Source organism: Rhopalosiphum maidis, chromosome 3 (assembly GCF_003676215.2).
Source record: "Rhopalosiphum maidis isolate BTI-1 chromosome 3, ASM367621v3, whole genome shotgun sequence".
NCBI lineage: Eukaryota > Metazoa > Arthropoda > Insecta > Hemiptera > Aphididae > Rhopalosiphum > Rhopalosiphum maidis.
The window spans coordinates 33984459-34001876 of record NC_040879.1 but is presented as its reverse complement, the minus strand read 5'-3'; the positions used below and the strand labels follow the sequence as shown (position 1 = coordinate 34001876).

At 33.5% G+C, this 17418-nt stretch overlaps 1 protein-coding gene across 1 annotated transcript in view; it reads right to left on the bottom strand.

Moving 5' to 3' along the window:
* Positions 1–17418, bottom strand: part of LOC113556223 (protein glass) — a 62630-nt gene that overhangs the window by 20812 nt on the left and 24400 nt on the right. The window contains exons 2-4 of the mRNA XM_026961045.1: positions 13652–14548; positions 11262–11628; positions 9689–9888 (exon numbers count right to left, since the gene is read on the bottom strand). Coding sequence (XP_026816846.1) covers positions 9689–9888; positions 11262–11628; positions 13652–14548 — 1464 coding nt within the window. The remainder of the gene's footprint in view (positions 1–9688; positions 9889–11261; positions 11629–13651; positions 14549–17418) is intronic.

Here is a 17418-nt window from a genome sequence, read left to right as displayed (position 1 = left end):
GCGCACGTATGGCCCTTGACGTAGTCAAATCCCCTGTGCGATAAAGACCCGCGCGCTAATAATTAACGCGATTGGGTCAGAGCTCCCGAGGGATGTTTAGCACAATGTATATGTAGTTTCACGCCATTCACCGGGACTACAATATGTATAATATAATATGTATAGCGAGCAAAACGTCACGCGGCGGTCGCCGTTCGTGTCCATGTTTTTTTAGTTTTTTTTTTTATATTTATTATCAATTTCCACATCTCTCTCACAGTCTCACACCCTCACTCTATCTCTCTCTTTCTATCGCTTCTCACTTCCCACCACACTACCGTTTATCCAGGTCTCGGGTATTCTATTTTTATTTTCACCCCGACTTGCTTCTAACCCTTGTAATAATACAGTATTAATAATACAATATTACGCGGCGGATCAATTATATGTTTTTTTTTTGCTAAAAAAATCCCTCGAACAAAATAATGTAACAGTATATATATACACACACACACACACGTAGGTATATTTATTTTGTGTTGTTATTTCATTGGAATTCGGACCAAGCTGTTTAAGAAAACATTACATAAAAAAAACCACAGCAACAATTTTCACACCACTATATTGCGGTACAAAAAGTTTGGAGATTTTTCGCGTAACGTATATAATACTATATATGCGTAAACACTGTAAATTACCTATGTATATATATACTATACTACATTGTTCGTACTATGTTTACACTATATACTAAGTCAATTGCTTACCAACCGACGGTATAGAGTATAATATTATTAAATGCCTGTTGTATGGGCATGAGAAATATTTTTTTTGTCACTACCTACCGTTGTTGTGTTTTGTAATCTAAAACTCTGACAAACTGACAAAACGTGTAGAACCAACACATTTTCAACGTAAGGTCGATATAATCCACTTGAAGCGATTCTGTTATTTCGTTTAACACGATGACTATATTATATATATATACAAGCAGTAGGTACTTGACGTTATTATTGTAATATAATATTATAATCAACCTAACGGTTTTGTTTACCGCAGCTTCCGCAAACTTTGAATTGATCGATAATACTGGTGTACCATAATAATATTACAGCTGTACACGATTTTCTCGTTGTTTTTATAACGCGCGTACGTTGTTTTATTAATTAACACCAAAATTCTAAGGTGACAGAACAACACGGGCGAGGGGTGTGGCAGAATAAAATAGTGGTGCAGATACAGTATTAGCAAATGAGAGAATGGAGACGTAAGGTTAATAAACAGCAGTAGGAGAGTTACACAATGGAAAAAAAAAACTATAGGTATTGTGCGCGAAAACGCCGAAAACCAATATATTGTTTTGTTACCACAGCGGTAGAACAGGAACACGGGACGAGCGCGAAGTGGTTATAGCATAGAGAGGGATCGTTCAGTGAAGGGGAGAGTGGAGAGGGGTCGAAAACGAAGTGAGACATCGAGATTGCCGTTCGACAGATGGGACAAGTGTATTTACTGTATATATAGGAGCGTATAGCCAATTCCAGTCAAGTGTTATTATTGTGAACGTTGGCACGACGGCGAAAAAAGAGAGAGAAATCGACAACGGTACACGCACGCGCACACGGTCCACAATGTAGTTCGTATAAAACAACTGCGTGGGCATGCGGGTGTGTGCGTGAAAGAGCGGTAGGAGGGAAAGACGATTGCTATGTGGGGTGGTTAAAAGGCGCGGCTGCTTTACGAGGACACCAGCAATGTATACAAGACGACAATCGGAAGGCGAAACGGACTTGTATTTACCACCTCGTCATAGTGGCGATGGTATCGTGACCTTGTAATAATAAATAAAAACAATATAATAATAATAATAATAATAATAATAATATACCTACTCGTAGTTTTTTCGCGGTTGTCAATCGTGCTGCTCACATGCCCTATATATACGCGACATTGAGTAATAAAAACAATAGTAATACATGTTATAATATGATATTGTTTTTGTCGTTATATATACGTGTAGGTTGTCATACAATATCGCGTTATATTTTTTTATTGAACCGAAATTTTACCCACACTGTTAGCATTCGCCATATGGTAGTATAAGGCCGGGTTCACGGCTACGTCGGTTGTCGCGGCATGTGGCTTTTACTCGTATCCCGACAGGCGATATACTAGAATGGTGTCATTCACTAACTATGACCTACTAGGAAATTTATAGAGTTGGGGCAACTGTACAAGCTCAACTTTTGGGCACTACACGACAAATGACATAGCGGTAAATGTTAACCCATATTTATGTATAATTATTGGTTATTTCCGTTATTGGTATGCTGGTTTTATACATCTCATAGCGTCACGTTATCAATATATCTGCCATAAATGTTATTATTAACGCAGTGGTCTTTACAAAACTTCTGGATCAATAATTGTGATCTTATAATATTATATTATTAAGCAAACGTGCACATTTAAAATGTATATCTGTGTCATTAAACAACGTTATCATCGTGATAGGTAGTTTTATTACAAAAGTTTGATTGTATAATAAAAATTTTCAAATGTGTTACCCGCGGAAATATGTAAGTTTATCATTTAGTAATAGAATAGCAAACTGTTTGGTATATCACAAATACATATAGTTATTAGTTTGCGTGATACACCGATGATGGAAAATTAAAATATTCTACATTTACAAATATTGTTATTAAAATGTTGTATTAAGTTTGTTATAAATATATTTTAAATACTTATAAATATTTTAAATATTTATAGATATAGGTGCATAATAATATTATGTCGTAAACAGTAAGGTGATGAACTGATGAATAATCACGGCCGTGGCCGATTTATGAATGACGAATAAAAACGCGCAATATACCAAAATATTAATTACCGTATTTATTCCTAAAATATATTCTCATACATTTAATTGTGTTAAATTAAAATTATCGTTAAAATGCTGTGACAATCAAACAACTGGGGAGAGAGAATGAAAATATATCTGTACATATTAAAATAATATGGTGTATACTTCCTAAACCTTTTTCGTTTTTTTTTTTTTTTTTCATGAATATTACTGTGAGAATCGGCTATTGCGATTCGCGGCACCCGTACGCACGTTTGTAGGATATAGAAAAAACAAAATAGTAGTAAAAAATAAACGTTGGAATAAAATCTGCAGCTGTACAACAAAGTCGGGACGTCACCCCAAAATAGACACAGTCGAAAGTCGGGTACGCGCATATACATATGTATATATATATGTGCGCGCGTGTGTGCGTGCGGGCGGGTGGGTATGTGTTGAATCGCATCGTAATAGCGTATATATATATGTGTGTGTGTGTGTGTGTGTGTGCGTGTGCGTGTGTGGGTACGCTGAACGGCGTCGGTTAAAGTGAGATTGTTATCGGTAACGAGATTTTGCCGGCCGGCCGAAAAAAGAAGGTAAAAGGAACGATAAAAAAAAAGCAATGTGAGAAATACGACGGACGGAGGTGTGGAACGATAAAGGGGAGGTGTGGCCGAGCGGAGTTACGGCGGCGACGGCACGCACAATATCTGTACGTATATACGCGTAGGACGGAAAAACCGCGCGTGGCGTCAGGTGGGCTGAGTTGGCTGCGCCGGTACGACGGTGGACGGCGGAGGGATGGATGACGAGAGGAGAAGATACGCCCCGAAAATATACGCGCACGAGCCGTCGTAATTTGATTAGCAGGTACTGACTGGCGGCGGGAGCGCGCGTGATGTGAGTGCGTACGCGCGCGCGCTCGACGTGGAGTGGAGAGAGAGCGAGAGGTTAAAGTTTGGCAGAAGGTTTACTAAAATCAATCTACTCGCCGCCGCTTTCGCAAAGTGTTTTCCCGCGGCGGTTATATACCGACAGCAGTGTGCAGGCTCTCCAAAGACTCGGCGAGCGCACACTCACGCGTGTTTATGTATGGCGGCGGTTTACGGGTGCGGCGGCGGCGGCGGCGGCGGCGGCGGAGGCGGCGACGAGAGGTTTTCAAGGGACGCGATGAGGTTCAACTGTGCGTGTACGGCGCGAGGGATTATATTATATTAAAGTGGCCGCCGCCTGGTCCTCCGCCACTCGAGCAAAGCTGCTTACGAAAATATTGTTTCAGTTCACTCTAAATGGATTCGGACCGACTCTACAACTGCAACCGTTACACAGCCACCGCATATAGGTACCTATAATACTATCTACTGGTGGTGATGTACGCGCATACAAACGCGCAGGTTATTTCTCTACCCTCCACTTCCAAACCGACTCCCACAACACACTTCTTCGCCCGATCTCTTGACAGAACCTTTCGTTTCGGTTTATTATACGTATTATATTTACTCGGCAAAACCACGACCAACCATCACCGACCGCCGTGCATATCTACTCCTTCCGTTTTCCGCAATATATATAGTACTTACCTATTCTCAACCACTCGAAACGTTTTGTCATCTTGGGTAGCGTATATATGTATATATTATTGTTATAAGTGCAGACCGGCGTGGTGAAGTTTCAACGACTTTCCTCGAGACCTTATAATATTGTATTATTGTATACCTATGTACTGCCAACGACGAACGAAAACATTTTCATTACAACTCAATATACGAACACAAGACAAACACGTGCGAGTGCACACCGAGTTGCTTTTCGATTAAGCTATACGATTGTTTTTTTTTTATTTTCTTCATTATATATATATATATATATATATATATATACGTCTTATATGTCACGAACAGTTTTCGTTTTCATCGTACAACAGTCGGCGTGGCACCGCGATAATATCATTACTATTATTTTACCAATCCCTAACCTCTCACCCCATACATAAAAATTATTTTCGCGAGTTTTTTAATAAGCACTGTCCGCATTTAATTTATCACTTTATAGAGCATGACATATCATGATGCCTATTCAACTTTATAATATATATTTTTTTTTAAAACGATAAAAAAATAAACACAATTCGTTTTAATCACATGCGTTTTCTTGATTTTTTTTATAGATACTTCGGAGGTTTAAAAATATTGATAGTAATAATTTATAAATCACATCCTAAAACGCGAATAACATATTTTTATATTAATGTGCGGAAAAGCAGATTAATCTACGTGCAACGGAATGCCTTGATTATCATCAAATAGTATCGGATTTGTATAGAAATTAACAATATTACACCATTTAATAGAAAAATCATGATTGGATATAAATACGTGATCGCGGTACTGCCGTCCGCGAATCCCCGTATCATAAACGTATAATATAATCGCCGTGAATGAATTTCACAGATAATCCCGGAGAACAAACTTCCCCGCGGCAGTGGTTTAACACGAACACACGAGCACAGTGTGTACGTGTACGCCGTCCGACTGCAATGTTATGGTACAACGCCGATTACAGTGATAATACTTAGCTTTACTTCTAAGCTGCTTAATACCGCATACTTATAAACGACGGTTAAACATACGCCTATGCCGTTTAGTACCGTTCGCCGCAATATACGGCCATCACGACGAAATCATTCAGTGTCACTGCTGCTACCGGAAAGTAGATATTTATTTCTTAGCCTACGCTCATCACAGTGTACACGTGTAATATACTGAGTTTTATACGAAATAATTCTTAAAAGACACTTCCAATTTGCATTTTTTTCAAAAATATTAGTAAAAAATTGGTTCAAAATTTGATTCAAATTCAAGGTCTTCTACCCAAATTATTTTGTGTCACCTTTAAATGTGACTCATTATATATGAATATAGAATCATAGTATAATATATTTATATCGTATTTAATATTCAATGTCTGACTAATGTTAAGATTAACCATGAACTTAAGCCACCAATATTAAAATTATCCAACTACTTATGATTAATAACATTATTCACACACAAACAATAAAATGATTTAATTTATAAAAATATGTTAATTTGTAATTGATATAAAAACAAAAAAGGTAATATAAAGCAAATGCATATAATTTTGATACTTCATATAGAACTATTGCGGCACCTTGAACTGAACAATATATATTTCAACAATTTGTATAATTTTTCAAACTAAATATAAATATTCATAAAAAATAGTCATGGTTTTTCTTTCAATTAGTGGAAATTGGTAATGACATTAAATTACGAAAAATAACATAAGTATTACCACTAGTATATACGTATGACTGTAGAGCTATAATGGTTTTATAAAAAAGCTAATAAAAAATAAATATTTTTAAAATTTGTAGACAATTGAAATTTATCTATAGCTAGAAAAGTATTTTTTAAGACGTAAAATAACCAATTTAATTATAATGCATTTTAAATATTTAAAATGCCACCATTACTACTTGTTTGTACGATTTATTTTAATTTTATTGATATATTGTATTGTTATTTGATGTGTAACGGTTGGTTATGTAAATATTATCGGCAAAAATATAAATATCATACACTTGTATTGGTAGAACGGTAACAGAAGTCTAAAAACTTGTCATTAGCTTAAAGCCGCGATTAAACTTAATATTAGTTAAGCCAAGCTACGCTACTTTACCGGTAACATATACATTGTACACGTCGTAACATTTACAGTACACTTAAGGACCAAGTGTATACAAGTCGGATACGATTTAAGTACCTAATAGCAAGGTTTAAAATCGATGAAGCGACAGACATTTTCAGTAAACTCTCTATTAACTCGATATAAAAAGACAAATAGAGCATTAAAATACAATTGTCATCTGAAAAGTAAGCGAAGGTTCAATTTAGGGCAATCTCACGATAAATAACCAGTACTAGATGAAATATCATGTGAATATGGGTATATAATATTATAATATCTGCGCATTTGTGATCGAAGAAGAACCCAATCAATTAATTTGATTGTACTATTTAATCGTATTATTTTTACAATAATTATTATTGTGCGCAAAATATGAGTATTTTGTAAAGTATGAAGGTACATCTAGTAACAGGCTTAGGATTGGACGACGTAATTTTTTCAACCAGTTTTTTTATTTTTTTCTACTCAAAATAAATTTGTATTCTTCTTAATTCATTTTTTAATCAACTGCATTTGTATAAGGACCCACTTTCGGGAAATTAAAAAGGAAAAAAATTCCGACCTAAACACGCGTCGGTCAAGTGCGGAGGGAGAGTTTTTTTCGGAATTACCGGAGATTTGCCCTCTTGTTTAATTTCCTTTATTTTTTCTCGTTCCCCTTAGAGAGTATATATATACCTATACATATATATATATATTTAATTCTAGCAGTTTTTTTCCTCTCGTTTTAATTGGATGTGTAAAGAGAACCCTCGTGACAGTAAAATGCGAACATTCTAATAAAAAAAAATAAAAAAAATAAACAAAAAAATGTATACATATTATTTTAAACATTAAATTAATAAATTACTTTTTAAGCGAGAAAATCTATGGCCTTCAATATATTCATTGCCCTATTCATACCAAATCTTATAAATTATTGATACTTTTTTTCTTAGTTATTTTTTTATTATATTTTGTTTCTACTCATTACAATATACCTAATAGTTACTACGGTTACCTACACTCAAGAAAATAAAATAGTATCAAAAATTTATAAAATTACTAGTTCATGCATGTCTTATACTAGGAACATATCACATGAAATATGCATATCAGTAATAAATAATACAATTCTAACATTAAATTTATGATACAAGTTACAATTTACTTATAACTAATCTATAAATAGAGCCGTTACAATAATAATACTATAATTTAAGTATACATAAAAATTGTTATAATTAATCGCATAAAAACAAAGTTATATACAAAAAGTAAAAAATATAGGTACACATACCTACTTTTATTTATAATTAATTTAAAAAAATATTCATGCTACAAATTGTGTTGTATCTAATTCCTATAACCAATCTTATATTAATAGGACGCGTAAAAGAATGATGTAAATTGATATTATTAAAGTTGGTAAAATATTCAAAGAGGTCACGACCGTGTTTTATAAACCTTTATAGCTTATTTATGTTTATCGTATGCGACAAAGGCCAATTGTAATATCTTCAAAAGTTATTATTTTTTTTTAAATATAGATTATTAAAATGTTTACTTACATTACTGTATAGTAACATAATATTTTTAGATTGGTAAAGCCGTTTAAAGGACATCATCGTATATTATAATAATACAATATTTTACCTACCAGGCTACCTACGTATTATCAGTTTACATATGTAACATATAATAATACATTATTGCGTGTAGCGATAATATATACGTAAAAACACGCTTGGATGTTTTAAAATAATATTAGTCAATGTAGTATAGAATATAGATAAGTATATAATTCAGGGTATTTGTTTACTTTTATACGGTGTAAACATACACTTTAACTGTTACTATAACAAAGGACATCAATTATTTATCTATTCGTCTATAAAACGACATAAATAATATTTTTAAAATAAAACATACGAAACCTATACCTATTACGAAATACAAAATCAATGGTCTATGGTGTATCATTATTTTTTCACTTACAATTATTTATAGGGTTAATATATTTTCTTCATTGTTTAAAGTTGTCATTATCATTATTTTTGTTAAGACATTTGGAGAGCAAAAACATCAAAAATATAAATATACTCATACGTTTCATTTGTTGTAAAAAACTAAAAAATACGAAGAAAAAAATATCTTTAAAAAATACGTTTACTGCAATATTCCATCGAAATTCAAAGTGATTATTATTGTTACTATTTACTGTTAAACTTTGGGCTACCCCTTAACGAGTAATTAGCAGAATAATTCACCTGGACAAGGGACGCCGGTGATGCGGAACACTTTACCCGGCGGGTACTGTAAAGTGCAGTGAGGTGCGGGTGGTTTAGCGGTACTCAGGGTTAACAATTAATAGCGTCCGGACGATCTTTTCCGCAAGACTTATGCTCCGACAGCAGCCGTCTTGTTTAGCAATTAATCAGTATAAGTATAAACCCTCCGGTATGCCATTTTATATATAATATAAAGCAGAGACGTTATTCTCTCTCAGCCACCCGTTAATCTCCATCACTCTTTCTCCACCGTCCTATAAATATATAGTCCGACAATAATAACTAGCTGCAATACGTTGCGCCCACCATAATTACGTAATTGTTTTCAATTTACAACTCCGCCCGGTCGTCGTTTGACCGGTGACACCGCTAAGGACGCGGAGAGTGGAAACAACTTTGTCGTCGGTGTATACACATGTATGTACGAATAAGGAGTGGTTGGAAAGAAAAAAAGAGTAAGAGAGAGAAAGATAGTGAGAAGAGCGCAAGTTGAATAAAGATAGAGTGAGTAAGAGGTTTTCAAATATTAAAGTGCGAGGGGGCGACAACATGTTAAAACACGAAACGAGCGACAGTGGAGAGGAAAATTGGAACGCAGCCGTCGTCTTGGCTTGTTGATCTAATTGACTCGTTTTAATGGCTGTCAAAGGAAAAGGATTACAGTGACGGGCCTTTAAAGAACCCTCCGTTTTCTCGACAAATTAGTTGGCCAAAGTTATCCCATCAAAAACGAACCCTTGTGGTGATGCGTTCAATAATACTTTATACATTATATAGTTTTTGTTATCATACAGCTACTACATGGCTGAACTTACCTATATATTGATCGAAATAAATCTTAATATTATTAAAAAAAAAAAAAAAATTGTAATACACTCACCTGTGTGAATGTACGTATGCTTCTTCATGTCGGATTTCTGATGAAATCGTTTTCCGCAAAACTGACATGGATATGGCCGAGTGTCTGAGTGGATTAGCAAGTGCGTAGATAGAGTAGATGACCTTTTGAACGTTTTGCCACACTGTTTACACTCAAACAGCTTTTCTACGTTGTGCGCCGATCGACGACAACAGAGCCACCTAAAAAAAACAGCAACTGAGTACAGTAACGAAATAATATTTTTAAAGTAAAAAAAATGATCATTTTTCATAACTATAGACAATTATAGCAAATGAAATCAATCTATTAATCTAAACTTTTAAAAGGTTAATTTTCGTCAACATTATTTAGGTAAAAGTGCGATGGTATTCATGCAGTGTTTTGGGCTTGTGATTAAATGTCAAAAATTATATCCACAACACTGCAATACGGCGCACATTTCGAACAATACTACAAAATAATAACATTTGTTGATGTGATTACTATATTGAAACAGTTATATTTATTGTTGAAAGAAAACAATTTAATTTAATCAAGTAACTAATTATCTATTGGTGTATTTATTATACGTATAAATATATAAAATATGGTATATCAACAGTAGGCAGTGGCGGATCTAGGATTTTTTTATGGTGGGGGATATTTTGTTAATAATTATAGTCCTAAAGTACTTATTATGTTTATGTACGATCTGGGAAAAAAAAATTAATAATTTGGTACTTAAGTATAATTAAGCAATATAAAAATTATAAACAATATAACATATTTTATTTTTTTTAAATTGGTGAATTATTAATAATTTTTAATAAAAATACGCGGAACGGAGGGTGCTTCAGCTCCCAAGCACCCTAAATCCGCCACTGACAGTAGGTAATTTGTTTTTAAATGTCCCACTAAACTAAAACTATAAATATTACATATTCATTCAATCAATAAAATATCAACATTTATAATAATAAAATTATTTTATTCATTTTTTCATTTCACAAACATGTTTTATTTTATAAATTTTATTTATGGTTTCTCTTAAGTTATCGAAGAATTTAGAAATTAAAGCAATTTATTGTGTTTTTAAACTTATATTTTTTTTTTATAAAAGGAATTTTTATTTTAAGTAAGTGTGTTGTTTTTATTTTTAAATATTATTAGAACCTATCACAAGGTTAAAGTAATTACTATTTATTAAATATGTATTATTATTTATTATTATTTTAAGCAGCCAAGATTAGCAAACTTCAACACAAATATTTGTAACGGAAAAAATGTTTTATTGCTGCTGGTAAGTGCACAAAAAATTTGCAGTTTTATTAAATGTATTATTTTGTTATATATTTATAAAATTTTATTAGCGTTTTCGTAGAATAAAAACAAAAAATGGAAAATATCGTTAGGTAAGGGGGAAGATGACTTGTGACATATATTTGTATATATATATATATATATATATTTAGCTATATTATAGGTTTGATAGTAAACATCGAGTAGAGTACACTGTTATAATTCAACAAATGTTCGTAATATTTCAATGAAGGTAAGAATTTGATTATTATAGAACGGGTCGGACACGACTAACCGATGTTGGTTCAGGCTTATCTCGGCACCGAACGATTTGTTGCACAGCTCGCATGAGAATGGCCTCTTGCCGTTGTGTGACCTCCGGGAGTGCACCTCCAAGCCGTGCGACGTGGGGAACATTTTGTCACACTTGATGCACGAGTACACGTCTCCGAATACTGAGCCCCTCATTAGCATGTGATGGTGTCGCATGTGGCCACCGGGGTCCGACGGCGGCGCAGCGGCTAGCGGCTGGTTAGCGCCAGGCGCGAACTGCTGTCGCAGCTTCATCATATCCTCGGCTGACGGGTGAGGCACCACAACACCACCCGAAGTCTGCTGTTGGCCAGACGAGTGGAACGGATTGGCCGCCGGTGAATTCATGCCTGCAATATGATGGCACACACATGCACGTCAATTTTAATATACCTCGTGTGAAGGTCGAGTTACGGGTATTTGTTTCAACTTGGTAAAAGGGTAGCCCACACATTAGTTAATTGTTATATTATTATATGGTTGATCGATAAAAAAAAAAAAAAAAAATGAAAAAGTTGACAATTGATACTAAACCATTTTAATGTATCAATAAATTGGTGAAGATAAAATGAGTATTAACTTAACTATACTATAATATAGTACCTATAAATAAATACAATATAGACTTGGTTATTTTACTAGTAGCATTGTAAGTACGCATTTTTATATTGAATTCGATTTTAGACATTTTGCAACGATCTTTCTATATCAAAAAAAAAAAAATAATAAATAAAAATATTTTATTTGTTTTTTAATTTCACTGATTTCTATTAAAATAGATTTAAAATCACTAATCATCATTTTGTAAGATAGTTTTAAAATTATACGTAAATTTTTACGAATGGGAAGATCATCATAAAATTAATTTTTTTTATTTTCCCTTATATAATGAACTACACTACACTACCATGTTTTATATTTTGAAGTGATGGGTCAAAGATTAGCTGAGTGAAATGAGATGCTTAGTTTTTGGTCCCTAAAAATTCGTAATAACTTATGGTACTATAGTACGGGTTAGCTGTACGAAAATTAAATCAAATAACGTAATTCCATAACATCGTGAACTAATAAACTATTATTATGTAAACGAAGAATTATAGTTTAATTATTCTACTCAAAACTAAATTATAACAATAGTATATATAAATAATTTAAACGTTCAATACATTATATTATGTATTGTTATTTGTTACTAATTTTAACATAATATATAAATAAGTACATAGAATCGAAAAAAGTATTTTACAAAGGAAACTAAGTAGTTTCCGTACGTAAGTACGTATATTTATTAATTATTATTTTAATTTTATATTACTCTTTTACTTGATTTTTAAGTTTTTTTAAATTTTAGTTTTAGAATATGCAATATGATAAGTGAAATTGTTTTATTGAATTGGAAATGTTTCTTATAGACAAAAAGTACTGCAGTTAAATTATATTGTGACTATTCAATTTATGAGTGAACACATATTGGCGCCTAGGTCGTTTTAAAGAACCCTTCCCCCTATTTCCTAATTAACGACCATAATAATACGTTGGTAACCCTCATACTAATAAGTAATAACTAATCACACACATAAATTATGGATAATGATATATTTGAGGTACCTACATCGTACATGCAATTTCAAACATTTGATTGGAGTAATAAGAATTTATATTTATTTATAATTCTTTAAAGCAACCACACTTTGTTAATTGATACCTAATAAACCAAAAATTACTATCAATCGAAACAATGAACTAAAACTACGATTACAAATTTTTTTCAACCGTGAACAACTATGGTTAAATAACTAACAATTATGAACGAATGAGATGCATCTAATCTAAGTAGTAAATAGTAAATAGGTATTATCTTGTTATAAAAAAAAATGTGACTTTTATGTATTTATTTTATTGTAAATTAACTGCTATTTTTCAGTTTATAAGAATGATTTACATTTTCAAATATTAAGGCCAATAAAACAACAATTTTGACAATTCAATCTTAATTTGTAAAAAAACTTTAAGCTTTAAAACTTTTAAATTTCTGAAGATTAATTATTTTATGAAAATTAAATGACAATAGTCTATATACACAATTATATATTATTCTCACTTAGTTCTCTCTGTATAACAAAATTTTATTAATTCGAAATCTGGTATTAAGTTTATATCATCGTTTTCCACCGCTAATTTTTCTCAATTATTAAGAAAATTATTGAGAATTCTCTAACTTTGACTTAACGCACAAACAAGTTTATTCAATCGTGATTGGAAAAAAATATCCCTAACTGGCAAAAGTGGGGAGAATACTTATAGCATAATATATAATATGTAGGGCAGTTATAATTGAGTGGGTATAACCGTATAACTACGTCGTTGACTTACCGGTTGTGGACAGCGGATGGACAAAAGCGGCGGCGGCGGCGGCCTGCACGGCACCCAGGCTTAGGTACAGTGAGTTAGTGAGCAGGTTGTGATTGTTGTCAGTGTGCGGGTCACCACTGCCACCGCTGCCGGCACCGCTGCCAGCGTGCTCAGGTGAGCCACTAGATGGGTTTAACATGTTGGCGGCTGAATAGAAGTGTGGGTGAAAGCTGAAACCGGAAAAGTGTTTCTGGAGCAGCGTATTGGCCGCGGACGGGTGCAGGTGCACTTCCTTCCGGGTGTCTTTGATCAGATCCGGGAACTGGACGGCCGGATACAATAACGATCTGGTGACCGAAATTGTGTCAGCGGCTGTCATGGCCGGCGGCTGTTGCTGCTGCTGGTGGTGATGCTGTTGGTGGTGTTGCTGCTGATGATGGTGGTGGTGATGATTGTTGAACGGATGTCTGGTGGTGCGGGGCGCGTCTGGCTTGAGTAGCGCGCTAACGCTAAACGCCTCCGAGTTCTTGGCGGTCACGGGTGGCTTGCGGGTGGTCACTTGCACTATAGAGACGGCAGGTTGCGATGGTTGCACCAGTGGTGGCGGGGTAGAGCCACACTTGGTCACGTCGATGTCCGGCGATGCTAATCGGCTTTCCACGTCCAATTCGGACGACGAGGATGGCGATGGCGAACTCCTCATCGGTGACCATATCTTCCGGCCTAACTCTCTCGTGCAACGGCCGCTCTTCAATTCTCGTTCGTCGTCGTCATCGTCACCGCGACGGTTGTCGACATCCGGTTCATTGAGGCTCTTGGTGATGTTGTTGTTGTTGTTCGCAGCATACGACGTATCGTAAGTCGAACGGCTGTCGTTAAACTTTTCCACCAGGCGGCTGATACCGAACTTAATGCAATCTGGAAATAGAACGAAATATAGATCTGTATTATATAATAACTACCCAACCAGTCAAACATAATATAAGCCTGTTAGGGGTTTTTTTTTTTTGGCGGCGTCAAACTAAAACAAAAACCAATGCCAGCACTAACCGAATACCTTATAATTATGTAAATATAACTTATTCGATAGGATTTATAACTTCTTAGATTCCAAAGTACTAATAAATGAACAATCATTTTTATATATTCAAATAAATACGTTGATTATATACTTATATATAAGCATATGATATGTATATCGATATAAGTTCCACAGGGTAATAAATTTAAATACATGGATGATAATATTAAAAATATAAGCAACGATAATATTTTTTTTCCAAATATATTTAACTAAGACTTCAATAATTCATTGAATTAAAAAATAAATTAAACCCCAACACCGAACTGTGATTGCGGCCACCATAACAAAAAAATGTGAGAATTAATGACCAAATACAAAAAAAACACAATGAAAGTTTGGACGACTTTTCTAGTGTGCCCTCACTTGTCGTAGAGTGACTAACAAATGTTGATCTTAAATTATAAATATTACCACGTTCTCATTTAATCTATATCTCTATCTAAATTTTACTAATTTGTAATTATGTAATTGTGTTATTGTATTATTTTTATGAATTATATTTTTTTATATCTGTTTTATTAGATATTTATATTTCATCTATTATTTGTTATTATTTTAATTTGTTTTTACATTTCTACTAATTTTTATACATAAATAATATGAATATAAATAAATAAATAAATAAACCATAAGAAAAGTGTATTTTAATACCTATGGTTAGGAATTTGATGGGTTAGAATTAAACAAAAAAATTGATTGAAACACACCATGGAACTGAATAGAGTATTATAAAGTATGTCTTACGTCAATAGTTTTATCCCAACCAATAAATTATTTCTAATTAACATTTTTGCATGATTTTGTACAATTGATGCCTTGTTACAAAACCATTTTTATGGTTTATATTACGATACATGAACATATTTGTTTTCACGTTTCTAAAATCTGAGATAGTCAAATTAGGTAAACCAATAGGTACACATTCAAATAATTAGATGAATAATAAAGCTTAATCAGGAGGTGGGCAGGGGCATCTGGTGCATCATATATAGAAGGTAAACGGCTGTAAGATATCAAATACTGAAATACACAGTTGAAACACGCTCTGTATTATTATTATTATACACGCACAACATAATAATATAAAAACAATATACGAATAGACGGACGAGGCAATTGTTAACGTTGTTTAGGTTGCCGTAGAACGTAGTATTACCATCTCGCGATGCCCCTCGTGCCCATATTTACTCGATGTGTGGTCTGGGCGGCGGTCTCCAAGTTCCCGATACGTAGCGAATAAACTACACGAAAAGGGTTGAGAATAAAAAATAAAAAAATAAAAATTATACCCGCACCGAATTATAGACAATCGTACAAGCACACACTCACGCACACACATAAATTATCATAACGTCCCAGTGTATATACCTGGAGTGGGCACGTCGTTTATAATATATATTATATGAATATAAATATTGCGTTATATATACAGACTGTCGCAGTGTCGCATGACGTTCCACGTGTTTTAGATATATGTATAGTGCGCTAAGTAAACACGTCGCGTCTACACACGCCAGGGCCACGACTGTCGGTTGCCGTGCGCGCCCGGATAAACAAACCGTCAATTTTTATCAGTAATAATAATAAAATATATACACACACATACACACGCGCGCGCGGTTTTATTATTTACGACGCGTGCAATAAACCATATATAATATTATAGATGACTGTCGTGTATTATTTGTCTCCGTCGCACTCCCCTTCACGACCAACTAATACCACCACCCGTCATCCATCCAATCAGTATTTAAATTATAATGAATTCGATATGACAACGCCTGCAATATACCTGTCCGATATAACCAATTCCAGCTACGACTTTTTTTTTTTTTTTGATTGCTTTTACCAACCACCCAGAAACATATAATGAGTAATATTTTTTATATTATTATTGTTATCTATAGGTATGTTATTATTACATTATGCCGGGTTCCGGCAGCGGCGCATCACAGCGATTTACTAATACCATTCAATACAGAAGTCACTACCTGTATCATAATTTGTATCATAATTTGATATAGGTATTAATGTACCTATATCACACGTTTCACCAAATTTACCTTTGTCGGATCTACCGTATTCGAGTATTATTTGGCTTTATATTTTCTCCAATTACGCTAATCAACGAAAAGTTACAGTTCACTGCGTTTCAAAATACTATAAAATTTTTAAAGTTTATAACTCTTCTCTACTAGATATAACATTTTCGTATTATTATAACATAATCGAAGTCGCTGTATACATAGACATTACATATTTTCACATGCTTTAATATTGTAAACGATACCTTAAAGCCAGACCAATTTTACGGATTTTGTACAGTTGGATTTATTTGGAATAGTGTAACATTTATTTCATACAAATTATTCGCACCCTTAAAGATAAATTGTAAAAATACATTCAAGGCTGATATCATAATATATAGTAGGGATTTCGTCACACCGTCATGCTTTTATAGCATAATAAATAGTAATTGATACTGAAAAAAAGTTGTTGCTATAAGTTGAGAACTGTTACAAAATAATAATAGAATTACAAATAATAATGTTGAATGAGTATTGATTTAAATTTCACTGAATATGTAATGCTTATACAATTTTACAATATTGAGTTATGCATGACTTAGTGTTTTAAATCAGCATTAGATTACTATACTTTTAATTATACATAATACATGACTAAAATTAAACACATTTTTTTT